Source organism: Leptinotarsa decemlineata, unplaced genomic scaffold (genome assembly GCF_025532065.1).
Source record: "Leptinotarsa decemlineata unplaced genomic scaffold, Ldec_3_MD MMD2_tig00002974_RagTag_RagTag, whole genome shotgun sequence".
Classification (NCBI taxonomy): Eukaryota; Metazoa; Arthropoda; class Insecta; order Coleoptera; family Chrysomelidae; genus Leptinotarsa; species Leptinotarsa decemlineata.
The window spans coordinates 6,599,595-6,619,940 of record NW_027412578.1 but is presented as its reverse complement, the minus strand read 5'-3'; the positions used below and the strand labels follow the sequence as shown (position 1 = coordinate 6,619,940).

Genomic DNA, 20,346 nt, shown 5'->3' with positions numbered 1-20,346 from the left:
TGAAAGTTGAGTCCACCACTAGTTCGACTTTTCCCGAGACACCGTAATTTTTGGTTTATTAGACCTTCCGGTTCACATCGAGCCGCGCACGGAAAGTCTTGTGTGAAGTGGTTCATTACCGGGAGATAGAAAGGAAAGAAAATTTATAGCTCAGTGATTTATCAGCCCGAATTGCAGATGAGACACTTTAGTGCCAGTAACCGTTACCTGAATCGCCGTGGTTTTACTGCCAAGGACTTCGATTCTTTATCTTTCTGGCGTTCATCCAGTCCAGTGATGTTTCCAGAGGCGTAACAAAAGAATTGGATTGAATATCAAGAGTCATGAATTCAGCTCGAGGACTTCTTCATCAAATTCTCATTATTTCGTAAATATAAACTTCCATAATCCAAAAATTAAAGTAGCGCAGAGAGATAAATTTAAATCGAGAGGGTATACTTTTAGGAGAGATTAATTTTTGATGACAGTGTTCCATGTAAGTGAAATCTTAATTTTTTTCATTGATTTTATTATGTGGGAATCCTGTGAATGACATCTGATTCGATTTCATTATGAATGTTTGGCATACCAACGAAATAAAAACCATTTTTTCGTATAATTTAGCGTTCATGTAGAAGTATTTGTTTCAAAAGCATTTTTCTTTCATGTAATTCAATATTTATATGATGATTGCTGTTTCGGTAGGGCCAGTTTTTGTCTGAAAGTTACTTCTTTGCATGATCTACACATCTTTGTATTTTGTTAATTTTTGAAATTGAATATTTCCATGCATGATGAAGAAGTATCAAGCATAAACCTTTCTTTCGCAAAGAATATAATAAATATTTCGAATTCAATCAGGAATCTTCAACTTCTTCAGCTAATCACACGATGGACATTAGTTATATCGAACAGAGAAATTCATGAGATTTCTCACAATCTCACATTATCCAGGGACGCAAGTACATCCTTCTGTATAGGGGTATTGAAAAAGATGAATGTTTTCAATTCATTCTGCAAACCAAAAGCAGAATTTTTTGTGAGAATATTTTCCCACATGTCTATTGGACACAATTCAATGTCAACTATGGTAATAGCCAGGGAAGTTGTTGTTTTCCGGGCAGCATTTGCCACGTTTCACTCTGTAGAATTGGATAGACAGATGAATAGATGAGTTTCATTGTCAGAAATGGTAAGATCTGCTGAAAAATTCAATAATATACATGAATAGCATACAAGTAAAAATTATCAAAGAAAAAATTGATGAAAGACAAGAAATTGAAAAACTAAATGAAATTATCAGCTACAAATCGAAAAAACATTTATACAACACTGGCTTCAAATAAAAATGCCAATTGAGAAATATCATTGAGCGGGAGCGGCAAATTTTCAGAATTTAATTCAAAATATTCATTTCATTTCGATATTCCAGATTTTTTGATGGAATTTTTCCCAACTCATTTCCCATCTATGAGGTTGAAAATATCTGTAGTTTATAATATAATTTATCGCTGTTCCTATTTACGGATATCAGTGAAACAAAAAGTAAAATCAGACCATCAAAAACTCATCTCATATGACTATATTTTCATACTCTACATTGAAAAATACCTTCTATTATTTGTTTAATCGATTTCTTCCCGATTTCAAATGAAGAATATTTAATTGAAAGGCACAAAAAAGAGATATCTTTTTAATTGTTGATAGCTGAAAGTCTGCAAATTATAAAAGAAGCGTTTTGGTCAAATTCGTCAGGTGTCTAAATATTTTCCCAGTCAAAACCGAAACCCAGTTGATGGAATATGTTTAGGTGTGGAAGACGTTGAACGAACATTGAAAAACAATTATATGAAAATTTATGAAATCTACATCAGAGAAGGAGAAGAAATAAACTCGCTTATTTAGTAATACTTCATTGTGAGGTTTTCACTGAACAGTTGAAAAAACCACTGAAACTATTGTATATTGATAAACGTTGCAGGGTTCTAAAAACTTTTCAGTGAAAATGTCACATACTGACTTCAATTCTTTCAATTTTACTTTCAATTCTTTGTTAAACTATACAAATTAATATTGCTGAACCGTTATAACAGTTTGGTGTTGAGATAAAACTCTAGTTATATTCATTATTATTCCAAACAGTGCATCAAAAGTAAGCTATACAAAGTTAAGATGACGATATTTATATATGTACACTAACAAAGAAATTGTTCAGGGATAGAACGATTTCTTTGTTACTGATATCATCAGTGATATAGCAGCACCAATATCACTGATGATTAAAATACATAATGAATTGATGGATGTTCTGTTTGGGGAACATACCGCGCGCTCCGCCTATAGTACGTTCGTCATAATCAAACAACCGAGAGGACCATTCGTAAGGTGGTGGATTAATTTCAGTCATTGGTTCAGTAAACAATCGACAAACACTCGTACGTCGACGAAACGCAGGATCTGCCGAAAACATCACCGCTGTCTATGTGCAGGAGAATCCGAGGGTGTCGCTCACAACTTGGCCTTTTGCAGATCACAACTTTGAAAATTTTTCATCGGCCTGCACTTGTACAGAATGCAAGTGCCCAGGAGCTGGTGGTGAACGGCCGTTGACAATGACATGTGTTTGCTGAATGGGCTCCGAAACAGTTGGCAACTGACCCTGATTTTCATCGAATGAATGAATGAATGGGTACTGAATAATGGAAATTGTCATATTTGGGACGATACCCATCCACATGAAATCCTATAGCGTCAATAGCATCCCGAAAAAGTCGTTGTTTGGTGTGGATTTTGGGCTGACGGCATCATTGGTCCATATTTCTTTGAGAAAATCATGCCAGGCTATCGCTGCTAACGGCAAGCACTGAACGTCTTTGAATACCAACTTCTTCTGATCTGAATTGAATGATCTGGACTCCAACGATATTTGGTTTCAACAGGACGGCGCTACGTGCCACACAGCTCACGCTACAATGGATATTCTGTATGAGCGATTTGAGGGCGGTGGTGGAAGTGGCGGGAACTGGCCATCGAGATCTTACGATACGACCATGTTAGACTCTTTCTTGTGTAGTTTTTTGAAGTCGCAAGTGTATGCAAAAGAGCTACAAACTACGGCGGTCTCCACAACCAACATAGTCCATAGTATCGGTCAAATTAATCCTGATTTATGCGCCAGAGTAATGAAAAATGGCACGTTTCCTTTGCGCTTTACCCAGAGAAGCCATGGCGGATATTTGAACGATGTTATATTTCATATATGATGATATATATAGGCCTTTCAAATGAGTAGATAATGTTGATGATATCCCACACACACTTTGTGACAGGAAGCACCTAATAAGATGCTATAGTAACAAAGCAACCGATTCACGTGAAGGGACTGGCCTTTCGTGTTTGAGTGTTTCAAGCTCTTCACCTGTTCAATAATTTCAGAATAACGCAAGAAATCACATTGTTCGCATGCTACTAGGAAACAAAAATTGATTGGCCGATACCTGATAAAAATCCATATCAAAACTAACTTATAAGATTTCCTTTGATTTCCACTATAGAAGTGAAAATATTGATATGTCTAAAGAAATGAATTTTAAACGTTCAAGCCTATCTCGGATATACCTACACAGTAGGTTGAATGGACTGATGGCTGTTAGAAAACAACTACTCCTCTGGCTAATACCACGAACGGCGTTGCATATGCAATTGGCAATACAACTGAAAGAGTCAACCTTCAATTTTGGAACGGGCACACTTGCAAACCGGTTTCGGGCTCATTAGCCACTCGTCAGTGAGATATAGTAGTCATCATTGACCTAAAGGCAATGATATTACATAATTGAAAATTGAAATTCTTTCAGAGTATTCCATTTCTCTTTCTAAGTTGCAGCGAACCACAAAATGTCACTCCATCTAGTGGACAAGGTACTAACCAACTGCATATCCGAGATTTGCCCGATTGCTCTGAATAAGGAAATTTTCTGTGTATATTCCTGCACTGATGCCTGTCGGATATAATCTAACGCCGTTCTTGGTGTTAGCCACGTTTTAAAAAATCTGTTTTCAAAATCTGTTTTTCTGTTAATTAGCTGTTCAGGTATATCCGAGACAGGCTTGAACGTTTGAAGTTCATTTCTTCACATTTGTTTACTGCCTGTTCTCAAGCCTAGCCCACTGACTAATAAGAATATTAATATGCTTTGCTTTCATCATCGTATACCTCAAATATTTTGGGGAAAACTTAGACTGGAGTAACTTCTGATCAAACAATTCAATTCACAAAACTTTTGTTCAAGTTGAAATCACACATTGTTTTCAGTGACAACTCTGCACGCCAGTGGCAATTCCGACACCATTGTAGGTTATCGGGGGCAAGTGAGACCGATAGTCAGAGATGCGGGTTTCTCGGACATCGATGTGACCTAAATGAACTGACCACGTCGCCAATATAACCTGGGGTGATATTGGGGCTCAGATTTATGACACCGATATCTAATTACCTGGGCATGATTCATTAGCAGAAAAAACAGAACTTCCGAAGACGTTTTTTCGATATGAGAAGAAGGAGGATGTACTCTACAGAATTTTACCAAAACAATGAGGCTGATTTTTTTTTAATCAAAATTGAATATTTTTCATTAATAAAACAACGATGAAAATAAAATAAAAACAACAATAAAAATCAATTGGCGCTCCGGGGCGACTTCACTGATTCCAGTGGCGCATTTGCTTTTTCAGCTGCAGGAAAACCCGGAAAAACCTGCAGCACCACATCATCTGAAGATCTTGATCTAACAATGTCATCTCTTTTATAAAACAAAATGTAGGGTGTCTCCAGAGGCTCCAATAAATTCAATGCATCGCCAGAACACTTCGTGACACGACTATCGAATTTGAGATAACCGATAAACGAGAATGAATCATTTTTGCTGGAATATTGAGTCTATTTCAAACTGTAACAATTCAGTGTATACTCATTCAATTTAATAGAAATGAGTGCCATACGCACTTTTGCCAATGTAACACGAATTGATCAATTCCGTCAGCATGAAAATTCCGTGCTTGGGTTAGGAGAGTTAATGTTAATAAATAATACACTTGATAAGAGTTCTAACGTTTTTTTTTCAATCGAATAGAGATCAGCACTGACCGAATATTTAAAAATAAACATGATGATTCATGGAAAAATATTGAACGACATAGGTTTTAAATCCCAACGAGCGATAATACGATATTAACGGTAGTACCAATGTATTTATCAAGTTGAAATTATAATGTATGGATATTTTACGCATACACGGAGTGTACTTGAACATAAAAAATTAATTAAAAAATTCGTTTTGGACGAACGACATCAAATTAATTTGTTACTAAGAGCCTGACGTCCTAGTAACATGGTATGTTGTTTTTTTTTTGTATTGGCAAATCCTGTTGTTTGCAATGGTTCGTAGTTCTTTTTGTTTATTATTATTTTGATTAACTACTACATACAAAAGTTTTATTTACTGTCTAGATTATTTCTTCTATATTTCTTTTTTGTTTGTTGCTATAGTTTATTTCATAAAATACGTATATTCTTTAATCGAAAATTTTGGCAGTCTCATCGCATACAAGCTCTGCTTTCGCGATGTTCTGTGTTGGTGTTTATTTGTGTTTATTTGTATATTATATATAATATAATCGATGTAAATTAGCATGTGAAAAATTGACAAATAAACATATTATATACATGCCTATATTCACAAATGAACAACTCATAAAAATAATTGAATCGGCCATTAGTTATTTCAAGTGCACTGAACTGGTAATACAAAATTCAACTACATTTCTGAATGAATCAGTGAATCTTTGGTTCACTATATTCGAAGTTAATGAGCCTTTTTCCTGAGAATAGTACAGCGAACGTGTCACGAGAGGCAGCACTAGTAGTAGGGACAAACATAAACTATTCACGTGTGGAACAGTGTTATTTACGTAATATTAATTTAATAATAATAATAATAATGAATCGGCTTTATTGATAATACAAAAAATAAACAATACAAAGATATATTTGAAAATGAAAATAGGTTACAGGAGATTCTGGTACTCCTTGGCGAAGTCCAGCTCAAAGCTACTCTAACTCAACCAACAAGCACCACTCCATAATGCACGCAAACATACAAAAATAAAAGCACTTAACAGTGATGGTACCACGAAATGAGAACCGTGAATAAAATAATAATTTGTGATTACCTTCTGAAGATAGTTGATAATTGATTTAATTTAATTGATCTGTTGTCTAAAAAGCAAAAGTTGACATTACTATCATAGATATAATTTTTATATTTGTATTTGAATTTCCTGATATTGAATCTCTCCAATTGCTCGGGCAATGAATTATAGAGTTTTACAGCACCAAAAAGAAATGATCTCTGAAACTGTGCAGTGCGATGTTGTGGCATAGTTAATTTGTTTTTATGTCTTATGTTTCTTGAGTGAATATTTTCACGCAGAATTAGTTTTTGTATTGAAAGAGGAGAATAGGGACGGGTGATCTATTCATGAACAAAACAACCCAAATGATGAATCATACGGTTTTTCATATTGAGCCAGTGGGAGATTTTGAAGGCTTCAGAAATTGAATCATACTTACGAAGTCCATAAATTGGACGGCATCAAGAATTTTGCACTTTTTGTGTTCTTTTCTTATCTGAATCATATAATTATGGCCCATATATGAAGTCACAGTAGTTGAAATGTCTTGGCACCAAACTATCACAGAGCAATCTTTTTAGAGGTTGGCTTGAAATAAAACGATTACAGTATAACAGTTTCAATGACATATAAGCTTTTTTCAATAAATTTTCAACATGACTAGTGAATCTAAGATCAGTGTCAAGTATCACCCCTAAATTTTTAGCTGTATTGACAGGAGTCAAGATAGTATGGCCTAGTTCTAAACGGAAATTGTTTTCTGCAAATTTACGATTCTTCTGCGATCCAAAATGCATCATCATTGTTTTATTAGGATTAATTTTCAAATCATGTTCACTTGATAGCCCATTGATCAAATCAAGATCAGTGTTGAAGAGACTTTGTGCCTCAGCACACTCATCGATTTTAAAGTGCATGTATAATTGTATGTCATCAGCATACGCCTGTATTTTACATTTCTTGATGGATGAGATAATGTCAGTAATATAAATGATAAACCAAAATGGAACCCTGTGGTACTCCTGATAGAATATCAAGAGGTAAGGAGTGATGACCATCAACAACAACTTTTTGAGATCGACCAAGTAAATAAGACCAGATGAGAAATAAGGTAGCACTATCAAAACCATAATATTTGAGTTTCATGCAAGTCAGCTCATGATTGATGGTATCGAATGCTTTCGAAAAATCTAGTAGTACCAGAGTGCTAATCATTCCCTTATCAAATCCCTCAACAATGTCTTGTGTAACAGTAGCAAGAGCTGTAGCCGTGCTAAAACCCTGCCTAAAACCACATTGCGATGATGATAACAGATTATTGGTATTGAAATATTCATTGATTTGTAAATAAATAACTCTTTCAAAAATTTTACTCATGGTTGGAAGTATACTGATAATTCTGAGATCAGAATAACTAGCTGGATCATTATTCTTGGGAATGGGTTTCCCAATGGCAATTTTCCACAAGTCTAGAAAATATGAACGTTCAAAACAACAATTAATGATATATATAATATATTTATCTATAAACGGGCTACAAGGTTTCAACATTCTGGTTGAAATATTATCAACCCCTGAAGCTTGAATTTTAATATCATTCAGGATTTCATGAATAGCTTCTTCAGTAGCGAATCGAAATGAGAAGTTATCTTGCCAGATTAGTTAAATATTGCTATAAAATTCAATATTTTCATCACAATTATTAGAAACATTTTGTACGAATTGGGCAGAATAGTTGTTCATTTCATCGGGATTCGAGAGGTGATTGGGTAATGAATATTGTTTTTTTGAATGACCTTTGAGGTTAGGTTTTGCGTGGTATTTTTTCAGAACAGACAGACTTGAGATATGTCCTTTTTTCACTTCTAACTATTGATAAGGTATAATTTCTCAATTCTTTATACCTCATACGATCATTATCAGATTATTTTTTTTTTTAATTTTTGAAAGGCTTCATCACGTTCTTTCATAAGAAGTCTGAGATTTTGAGTGAGCCAATTTATCATTTGAAAATATAAATCTGATATGAAAAACTATTTTGTGCTGGTATGATGCCAACAAAGCATTGCTTTTTTGCGAATTGTACGTCGAATAATCGATATCCGGAAGGAAACGTGTTTTTTATACCATTTATAAAACCTCATATTAATGAGGTTAGATGTAAGAAATCGATACATGCTTCGAGGAGAGTGGATTCAACAGTGCAAAAAATAAATAAATATTCATATGTATGCTCTAAACATGAAATGAATAGTAAATTTTTCATAGTTAATTACGAATGATTTGAATGAGATATAACCTCGATCGTTTATTAAATCATATTCATTCATTATATTTAATTAAATTTATTTCATTTTCACCTATATTTGATTCATATTTCACTCGTAAATGAATCTGAAATTCATAATTATTTTCAATTTCATTTATTACAGTTTGAATCTACCGCTACCCTTTTACTAGAGTCTGTATACTAACCTATCAATTCACTTTTTTTCCAGTTACTTTTATATTACGGCATGCAAGCCAACTTTTTAATGCTACAACATGGTTCTCCTTTACAGTTGCAAATTTTAGTTTTGCTCCAGGAATATCTTTTTCTGTTAAAAACATTCTTTTTTAATTGTACTTTACCATATGTTTATCCGAGGCAGTGTTTGTCCCTACCGAACTACTAGCGCTGCTAGTGGGTGATTTTTTGAACTTCAGGAATAAAGGTTCATTAAGTGATATTTTCATCAATCAATGATAGGCATATCAGTGTGGAAGGAACGAATTTTCAGTATATTCGATCTGAGTTTCTGCTGCCACCAAATTGATTGAATTCAACAATCGAATACCAAGATTCATCAATTTATTTCATATTCGTGACTGTGGTATGTTGAGAATCAATACATAAGAAAGAACTGGGGGATATTTGGGAGAAAACTGTGTAGATTTCTCATTAATAGAATATGAAACAATAATTTTTATAATGTTTGTCTGTTTTTCTTGCCGTAACCGATTGATTAGTGATTTCGACTATTGTATTACTTATCCATACATTATTTGAGATTCCTGGTATAGGAGATTACTACAAATATTACGTATTTCGGCAGGTTCAATATTGAATATCTATTCTTGAACTACATTTACGCTTTCTACAAAATTATCATCAACCCGTTCCATCCTGAAACTCCTTACAAAAGTTGCGACTGTATCTAATATATTGAATTGTCGAACATACATGAACCTCTTGGGTTATCCTAATTCAGGCATAAATCCCCTTAGCTTTTTGACAAGTTGTTTAATGTGTAAGTCCGTGACACAAAAGTATTTCACTTTATGAATATCTTCGTTCAAACCTGTCACCAGAGAGCCTAAGTTGGGTAATTTGACATCAAACGTAAATGACGGGTGTCAGGCAAATTATTATATTGGAAACTTTCGAAATTTTGGTGTATTCTTTTACAATGGTTTGTTTTATCAATCAACTGGTTCAGTTATCCCATATTTGTTTCCAAGAAGTTAATGGCTAAATTATGCTTCATGGGATACTCACCGATTTTCGCGATTTTCTCAGGGATGATACTACATGATGGTAGGAATTCAGAACACTTTTTATTTTTTGTCGGACTCAATTAGTTTTCGATATATAACCTGTTCAACTTTGTATGACGTCATATGACCTTCTTTTAAAAGCAATAAACGATTGCAATTCACATATTTTTTCATTTAACACAAAGTTTTCCATATCATCCCACTTTTTTCCATCCCCTTTCAATCACTTATTGCCGAGTTTCCTGAAATTAGAATGAAATTTCATAATCTTTCAGGTGCACACAAATCACTTTTATAAATTGCATTAAGTTTCACTATTCGAAAATACGTTCCTTTTAGAATTCGGAGGTCAGGTTAGATGTTGAGAAAAGATAGTTTTTACAAAAGTGAATATTCGAAAATACGTTCCTTTTAGAATTTGAAGGTCAGGTTAGATGTTGAGGATACATAGTTCTTTAAAATTCTAAAGTAAGGTTAGACTGAGTTAGGTTAGGTCGGGTTGGGTTAGGTTAGGTTGACTTGTGGAATTTCAATCTAATTTCGAAAAACTTGGCAATAAGTGAATGAAAAGGGATAGAAAAAAGTGCGATGATATGGAAAAAGATGTGTTGAATAAAAAATATGTGAATTGCAATCGTTTATTGCTTGAAAAAAATGAAAATATGACATCATACAAAATTTGGCAGGCTTTATCTCGAAAACTAACTGAGTCCGACAAAAAATTGGAAGTGTTCTGAATTCCTACCATCACGTAGTATCATCACAAAAAAATCTCGAAAATCCGTGAGTATCCCATACAGTAAAATTTTCCCGGGTTAATTAAATAATCCTTCTCATATTCACTGAATTTTCCTTATATTTTGCGAAGTTGGGAAAGTCTACAAGACGGCATCATCATCGGCGAAACTGATAATTTGACAAGAAGTATTCAGATGAAACGAACCATTTATGTAGACCATGAGAAGAAATGGTCTCATCACAGTGATTTGAGTAACACTTTGTACCGTCAATCTCAACACACTGTCTACCAGTAACTGGAAAGAAGTGTATCCTGTTGGAAATGCCAACTTGGTTGATGAAATGAGCACCAAGGAGTGTGATAAATTTCTAGTCGTTGTTTTGTTGTAATACTTGTTTTGTATTTATTCTACACCAGAAGATTCACATTCAAGTCATGAAATAGTTTCTCCTAGAATCTCCTTCACAACACACCTTGTCATGAAACATGAATCTATGGCAAATCGATATATATTTAATATTTCGGAAACACGAGAAAATTCAGCTGACGCACCATTTCTCAAATAGGTCTATTTGAAAGCTCTCATGCTCCTGGGGAATACTTCGGACAAGTGAAACTCATAAAGGTTTATTAATATTTCCCAAGAAACTTCCAGCGAACGCAGAGTTACGTCAAAAACCCGAAATTAGCCATCAAGTCCAACAGTTTCCATAGGAAGTTTAATCAATAAGGCGCGCCGCCGTGAGTTCTCTCTTTGACGTCTGTCAAGCAGAGTCGAATTTGGGAAATTGTATAGAGAGTTAGTAGGAGGTGCACAGACATAGTAAGCGTTTTTGAGTTCGAGCAGCTTTAAAATCTCTTTCAATCATTTATGAGATGGATTGCCCGGACTTGGAAGACGGCCACTCTCCCTCACTGAAAACCTCGGACTTTTACAAAACTTGCCGACTTCCGAAGCGATTTGAATACCCCTCTTGGTTTCACGGATACGGAATACAGAGGAAACCGGCCGAACATCCCTTTTACAGGACCACTTCCAGCGATTACGGAAGGTAAATACGTAGACATAGATACAGGGTTCGAATGGCATATCGATTCGTTGGTTGAAATGTATGTCGCTAGATTTCAGATACAGGACAAATATTGTTTGTTACTAGAATATATTCGTCAACCAGTGTCTTCCTATAATTCATGAATACTCTGACCCGTTACTTGATGAAAATTAATAGTAATAACAATAGTAATAAACTAATAATAGTTTATTTTCAAAAATAGAAAAATACAGAAAGGAAAAAGGCTACCCACCTTTGAAAATAGACATGGAACATCACTGAAGCTTTCATATGATTATATTTATATAGTATAGGATACAACAGTAATACATTAACAGTAATATTTGAACAACAATTATACAGGATGTAACCGAATAAGTGTAAAACATTTATGGAGGTCATTTCTCATCGAAAAAAAGATAGGAGCTTTCATATAAAGAAATTTTATTGGAGCATCCCTTGTCAAGATACAGCCCCTCAAAGGGGGTACATTAAATTTGTATAACAATTTTTTTCACAAGCAATAAAATAGTTACAATATTGAAATTACCCTGACGTTTTGTGCTACCAAAAAGACACTCAGCCAGAAGTTTATTTGGTTTACCCCATGCTTGTAAGGGGTGGAAAACGGAACCCCTAAAATTTATTTCCAATGTAACCTTTTGCCTTATTATTTGTTTATCATTTAAAAATTTATTTCCGATAGCCTGTTTTATTCTGAACAAAAAATGTGTCTTGGGTTTTTTGCCCAAAATAAACCAGTTCGCAGCAAAAAATTATTTTACGAACAACTGCAACAACATGAAATGACTTTTTCGCTGTGTAGGATGGTATTTTTCATTCCTGATTCAAGATACGTTGCAGTATTATTATTTCGAGTAATACATTGAAAACAATTGAAAAATAGTTTGAATATATCACATTCCTCGAAGTCTATCTGTGACCTGCAGAATGTAGTTTCCTAAAAGAATATTTTTCATCGTACTATCATTGTTCAAACCAGACTTACATGTTATAGAAAATTGATCCAAAAATGTTTTCGCGGCTTTTGAAAAATGATGCGAAAGTTACCATCCGATGATCAATAAATGAAATTCATCTCTCCCATCTGCTGATGATGCCAACTTGTTAGCAAAACACGCGCAGAGACACAGTATTTTTGACCGGTGTGGGAAAGGTGTTTTATATGAATCCATTTGTGAAAGTATGAATGCAATAACTTATGGAAACTGCATGACATGATTTTTCTCTTTCAGACACGCTCCCACCATCCACAGCGTTCCCACATCGTTCTTTCCCAACAATCAGGAATTCTCTAAAGCCCTGGCGAAAACCGGAATGTACCGGAATTATTCTCTCAACACAGGGCTTGACCCGACACCATACTGAATTTATTTCATACCCCTTCGGAATGCTTGGAATATATTGGCAGGGAAAGGGCTGAAAATTCTATACCAAATGGTTCTCAATACATATATTGATCTGAAATTGCTTGTTATTTATATGATAATAGAAAAGAGAAACTGGAAGGTACTGAAAACTTTTAGTGATTCATTCATGATTGAGAAATTTTCAGAAGGAATTGAATGATATTTATTCACTTTGTTGTGAACGACGGGTTTAGGCTTTGTAATCTTCATGCAAAAGAATGTGTAGCAATCTTTTGAATGATATCTGATTCAATTCCATAACGAATGTTAAGAGTACAAACTGAATATTTCTTTTTCAAAAATTGGTCTCCCCAGAAATATACTTTTTTCAAGTTGAGAAAATCAATAAGGAACATAAAAAGAAACCTTCATGAATTTCGTAAGAAAATTTGAAAAAATCACCTGTGAATATTTTTAATGAAAACGCAACAATGAATTGCCAGATCGGAATCAATAATGTCGTATTCGATGAAATTTCAATGAATATATTGCAATTGTAGGTATCAGTTTTTCAAACTGGAATAAATCTCAGTTACTGAATGAAAAATCATAAAAATTATATAGTTTGAGAACGAACAAATCACAAGGTATTGATGTTATATTTTCTGATATTTCGAAAACAAGTAGCAAAACCACGTATACACTTATTCAATTTAATAATAAGAACTGGTTAATATACCGGTATATTCAAAATAAGATTATCAAAACCAGTTAATTAGTTTAGTGATCCAATAATTTTTCTGAAGAAAGATTGGTTGGGTAACAGGATAAATTGTTTTTCTTGCCGACTTTTCGAATTTTATTAAATTCGTCTTCAGGGCTCGAAAAGTAGTTTTTTCGTGTTAATGATATCACTATTCCAAAAACCATCAGACATTTGATACGTATTCAAAAAATAAAAGAAACATTGCGAACAACCAAATTTCCGAGACAATACCAACACAAAACGACATGGTTTCATGTCGGCAAGAAAACAATTGTTTTGTTATCAAGAAAAAATTGATTCTGTCACGCAACCAACCATTTTTTTCAATTATCAAAACCACTATAATAAGCAGGAGATTATATACAGTTGAAAAATTATCATCCGATATTGATTTCAATACAAGCAAAGTATTTTAAAATATAATGAAATTGAAAATTGATGAAAGATATTTTTTTTCAATTTCAATTTGGTTTCCAGAGTGATGTATCTACTGAGCACGCATTTTTTCATCTAACAACTGGAATTCATGAAGAATTAGAGGGGAAGTCCCCATTTTTTTTCCAATTCGAACTAAAACTCAGTCATGAGTTATTATTTGGTGAGAAGGAAAAATTATATTTTTCGGTTTAAACAATTTATACAGAGAGTTATCTACAGAACCAAAAACATTATGTTGGAATAGGAGATCATATCACTTAAGAGATAATATTGAGTTATGAGAAACCACAAGAAACTGTTTTGGTATCCATACCTGATGGAAATGCTCAAAATGCACCTACCACCTGAATGAGGTTGGCCAAAGTGATATACACTGTCCGCCACTGGGGATGGGACACCCCTTTTTTAGGTAAAACATATTACGGCGCAAAATAGTTCGCTTCCAATACCTGAACCACTTCATTCTATCTGGTATGAAAGATACAGATGCTGTGAGATGCAATCATCCATTTCGAGCCTATCTGAGGAAAATGTCACAGCACCACATTCTCAGATTATCGAGATAGTGTGAACCAGTGTATGAAAAATTATCGATGGCGGCATCTATTATAACTGAAGAAGATTATTCGTAAAACTAATTCTGGTTGCTGAACATCCAAATTCTATCCCAACCAGAAGTGAGAGCTCTCGATTTATGAGAAAAAACTTTAAAAAATGGAAAAAATCTATATTCAAAGGTTCACATCTCGAAAACTGTACAATTCTGAGCTTTGGCTGTCGACATTTTCAATCAGCACATCAAGAACTACAACATATCAAAATTTCGGCAAATTTCAAGGCAAGCCATGTCTCATAAGAAATGTGCGGGGTCTTTTATCAAAATATTGAGGAATTATTTTACCATCCGAAACAAAATTAATCTTCATACTCATTGCAACACCGAAATAACTGTTGATTTTTAAAGAAAAAATCGCACTCGATGAACAGGTAGAATTTAGATTATTTTACCTACTTGCTGAATTGTTGTCTTAAATCATTTAAAGGGATTGAATTACATCACTTTCATTGAATCATGCGGTGCTCTGAAATCACCATGGAAAACAGTTGCTCATTAATATTCACTGTCAACCTGACAATATTGTTGAAAGATCTTGTTGTATTAACCCCCAGACCAGTTTTCATTGCATTTGTTATTTTTTATAGTATTGTTGTTTTTTGAATCACCGTTGTTCCTGTTGTTTCTGCCGTGTTTTTGTTCCCATTGTGTTTATTGTTCCTGTATTTGTGTTGGATATTGTTCCTGTGTTCCATTGTTTTCTGTTCGTGAGTTTCTGTTCATATTTTAATATATCTGAAGTTCCCATTTTAACTGATATCAGCTCATTTAGATTGACAAAGTTCAACATGGCACGTCTGTCACTCCAAACAAAAATTGAAATTGTTTTAATTGTTGGTGAAGGGGTGAGGTCTTATCGTGAAGCGGCCGCTGAATTTAATAGAAGACACCCGCTAGAGGTAGCTGTACACCCTGGAACTGTACATAAAATGTATAATCTATTCGTGAGCACCGGCCAAGTAACAAAGGACAGAAAAATTGTAAAACATCATATTGATGATGATACGATATGGACGGCTCATCAAGCTGATCCTAGAATTAGTTTAAAAAACTTATCGCTTCAATTCAATATGAGCCGCAGTAAAATATGGAGGTGTTTAAAGAGGCATAAAATGTATGCGTTCAAACCCAAATTTTCACATACTTTGCACGAAGGAGATGAAATCCGCCGTATGGAGTATTGTTTATGGATGCAGGGAAATTATCTCAATGACAGGAATTTTTTAAAGTATATCTTATACAGTGATGAGGCTACCTTTACCACGAATGGTGTTGTATCTTCCCAGAACATGAGGTTTTGAGCTGAACAAAATCCAAATTGGGTGGTGAATTGTAGAGACCAAATGTGTGGTGTGGTATCCTGTGTGTGGTATCCTAAAAATGATGTTTTATATTGTATGGCGCAACACTGTACACTGGACGTCACGCCGACATATCAGAGTAAAATTGGAAGGGCTGGTTATCCACGACGCGATACCCGCTACAAATTTTCACATACTTTGCACGAAGGAGATGAAATCCGCCGTATGGAGTATTGTTTATAGATGCAGGGAAATTATCTCAATGACAGGAATTTTTTAAAGTATATATCAGAGTAAAATTGGGGGGGCTGGTTTTCCACGACGTAATACCTGCCTGCATCATAGCACAATGAACTCTTCGGTACATCCACCAGTATTACAACATGTTTTCTGGAAAAAATATGACATGGCCTACACAACAAATTATACTTTGAGAAAAATAATTTAAAAATTGAAGTGGGTTTCATCCAAACTTTATATTGATCAAAGGGAAAATTGTTGATAATTCATTTACGGTATTCCTCTTATTGGTGATATCGAAGCAAACCTAACGAAGTTAATACACCTGTTCATTAACAACTCATGAAGCACACAAAATCAGTTACCAAATAACAGAAAGAATCTATAACTATTGAAACAATATAAGTAAATCCAAAACACCTTTTTGAAAGATTTTTTTTCATGAGACTCCAGAAAAACAGTCCGGTTTCTCGTCACCTTTCTATAGGAATTTTCTGAATTTCAATGAAATTTGATGATTTGACGTGAATGAATGGTAATGACTATATAAAAAAATTGTGATTTCACTTGGAATATTCCATTTTCAATAGTAGTTGTATTTTGCCTGGAAGGTTATGGTGAAATATGAACTTTGCTGACAAAAAACCTGTTTTTTATTGGATCATTCATTTAATTTTTTTTTCAAATGTCTGTTTTGCCGTTAACAAGTTGTCGCACCCCTACGAACGACAACCTTCAGGAGTCGAAACTTGTGCGAGATAAGGACTAACGAGGTAACACCTGTTAACATGTAATTTCTAACACGGGTTGGACGATAGCAAGTGAAAATCAATCGTTCAGCCTGGGGCTTGAACTACCGACCAACACGGCTGTCGATTCGATTGAGTGAACAGAACCGACCGATCTGTCTATAATGATACCTTAACATCAGTTATGGTGTATTTCGTTGATTTCTGAACGATTCACTTCGATGTGACCACGATTACATGGAAAGAGGGATAATGTAATATCCCAAATTTGAGAGGTGAGAAATTTTCATGAAACACATATATAATATGGAACCATGGGAATGCAGAACTAGACACTTTCCTGAAGCACATCAACGTAAGGCCTTCCATCACTTTCACAATGGAGAAGGAAATCCACAACCTTCCTTAGACGTTTTGGTGAAAAAGACCGACACTGAATGGGGAACATCTGTATATCGAAATCCCACTCACACAGGACAGTATCTGAACCAGAAATCCAACCACCATCAATCGACTAAGAGAGAAATCATCAAGACTATACTGGACCGTGCTTTTGGGCTCTTTAATACAAAGAAAGGTCTCGAAAAGGAACTATGCATCATAAAAAATTACCTTCAACGGAATGGTTACTCCAAAGTGATGGTAGAACAGGCTTCAGCTAGAAGACAGCAAGAACTCCACAAGGAAGAGAAGCCGCTACAACCAGTACTTGAACTTCCCTACATCAGAGGATTATCGGAAAGGATAACACGGATTGGGTCCAAGTAAAACATCAGGACCTGCTTCAGATCTAGGAACACCATCCGTAGCAGCCTCACGAAAACCAGGCCACCAAACGCAGACTGCGATTCCAAGAATTGCATTTATCGGATACCCTGCGAGTGCGGAGAATTGGTGAAACTAGAAGGCCATTGGAAGTTCGCATTGCTGAGCACAAGAAACACACACAGCGAGGAGAAACCAGCTAATCCGGAATAGCAGAGCATGTTTGGACTCATCAACACGACATCAAGTGGGCTCAAGCTGAAATCATTCACAAAGAGGGACATTGGTTAAGGAGAAAATTCAAAGAAGCCGCGTATATGTTGTCCAACAACGCCTTTAGTCAAGCTAGCGTAGATATACGTAACATATGGAAATCTCTAATCAAGCGAGAAACGACCAACTGCCGCCAAAATCAATGAAGCGGAAAGAGGGAAGAGGGGATAGGTGAAAGCACTCGAATGACATATATATAATCAGATATCGGAGAAATGAGTCCAGTTATCACCCGAAGACGATTGTGGATACTAACAATCGAAACGTTGTGACATAACTTGGTTTGAAATCTTTTAATTTTAATTTTTTAATTCTTTGTTGATAATATTTTTAATTTTTTCAATTTTTTCAGCTTTCAATAATATTTCAATTTTTATTTGTTTGATTGTTGTTGTATGTTATTTCTTTGTAATTTCAGTTTTTTGTTTAATTAAGTTGTTATTTTCGGTTAATTTTTATGATTTTTTCAGGGTTATCAAATTTATATTATATTAGACAATGGAAGTCCGAATTGATGAAATTTACGATCGATTTTCACTTTCTGTCATTCAGCCCGTGTTAGGAATCACAGGGTGAAAGGTAAGAACTCGTTAGTCCTCAGCTCGCACAGCTGGTTAACGGAAAAAACAGAATTCAACAAATTTCAACAGTAATTTGAATTTGAATGTTGTGAAAGTAATTTCAGATAACTTTTTTTTTCAACCTAATATCTACCCCTAGTCCCTATCGTAATGGCACTTTTTCAGCTAATTTGATAAGAAACAAGATATTTTCGCGTTGAAGTATTTATAGCTCTCGAGATAACAATAAGTAACACGAACGCCTCGTTACTCAAATATAAAAATTTTTATCGGATCGTTTACATAGGAAACCTTCTTTGTTTCTCTAATGTAATGCTTCCGAAAATGAATTAATTAAGATTCCATCAATTACTACGAAGTAAACTACTCTTGAGTTATGGGCTCTCATGACTGAACGCCCACGCTCATGAATAGAGATCAAGTGACGTTTACTTTTCTGTTATTATCCTAAATGTGAAATGGATACGTGTAGAGATTGAGACTTATTTATTGAATAACCCAAATTTGTTTTCATTTTCGTCAAGAAAGTTTTCCTCATTGGCTCACGCAGCTTTCCAAATAGCACGGAGTTTCCTTGAAATATCTAAATTTCATCAACAATCCCTACATCGCAGATGATTTCTCGTGGATAGTCTCTCAAATGTCCACTGGATATTGTAAAAGAGTCCCTCTAACCCCCCTCGGATAAGCAGATCAAATCAAAAAGATATATCAGTTTCATCACACTTGACTATTGTGGGACATCCCAAGTACAAGATTTCCCGACTATTCTTTGGGATAGTCGATATCTTCTTTCATCAAACTCTTGAGATATTTAGAAATATCACCTCCTCTCTACAATAACCAACATGTCAGAAATAACAAATGCGAATATTGTCGAGGAATATCCCATTTGAAAGGTTTTCAATTATGTTTCCAACTCTGACATTACGACAATAAGCTATGTCACCGAAATAAAATCAGCATTTTCCACTCTGTTTTCAATTTTGAACTGGAAGGCCAACCTGAACACACAATTTTACTATTTGGAGAGTTTGAACTGAGCACTATTGAATGAAACTGATGGAAATAACAGAAATAATAAACTCACGGTGAAAAATTTCTTGTTCCGTTCACAACATGGTTCTAAACTTAATCTCCTTATTACTGCTGAAGTTATTGAAATTCATGTAAATTTGTACCGACATAATTTCGTCATGATTAAACCAATCTTTTTGAAAGCAAACCTGAATGATGAAGGATTTTCCAATTTGCCAACCAACCTAGTAATGCCAAGCATTATTATTATTTTTCGATTTGAGCACAGCTTTTGACCTCGTTGACTATAACATACTGTTACACAAATTGAAGTTTTATGGTATACGTGGCACTGAATTGGATTGGATCGTACCTGAATGATCGTAGTTAGCTGGTCTGTGTGAATGGAATTATTTCTGAAAGAAACTGAAAGAAAATGTATATCAAGAGGGGTTCCTCAAGGCCCTGTTTTGGAATCCCTTTCATTTATGGTTATTTATGAGTTTTATGAATGATCTCAGTACCTGCGGGAACTATGTCCGAAGTAATTGTCGAAGCTAATGAAGTAACTGATCAAATTTCTGATTGGTGTTCTATAAATGGCAAGTTGCTGAATTCTGCTTAACCTCAAATGCTCAATTTCGTTACTGAAAATAAAAAATTGATAAAAGCTAATTGGTTAGATTGAATAGGGAAACTTCACATCCAGTTAATTGAACCAAATTCTTAGG

General features: G+C 34.7%; 1 protein-coding gene across 1 annotated transcript; it reads left to right on the top strand.

Moving 5' to 3' along the window:
- The first annotated feature begins 10,930 nt into the window (after positions 1-10,930).
- LOC111504241 (piercer of microtubule wall 1 protein) lies at positions 10,931-12,987 on the top strand. The gene is made up of 2 exons (XM_023158754.2): positions 10,931-11,499; positions 12,756-12,987. The coding sequence occupies exons 1-2, from the start codon at positions 11,324-11,326 to the stop codon at positions 12,886-12,888; spliced, it is 309 nt and encodes a 102-aa protein (XP_023014522.1). The 5' UTR covers positions 10,931-11,323; the 3' UTR covers positions 12,889-12,987.
- The last annotated feature ends 7,359 nt before the right edge of the window (positions 12,988-20,346 follow it).

What these genes read in the sequence shown, in the direction of transcription:
- LOC111504241 (XM_023158754.2), top strand. Translation starts at nt 11,324, where the DNA reads ATGGATTGCCCGGACTTGGAAGACGGCCACTCTCCCTCACTGAAAACC. An exon ending in ACTTCCAGCGATTACGGAAG is followed by an intron (nt 11,500 to 12,755) that starts GTAAATACGTAG and finishes TTTCTCTTTCAG; the next exon opens with ACACGCTCCCACCATCCACA.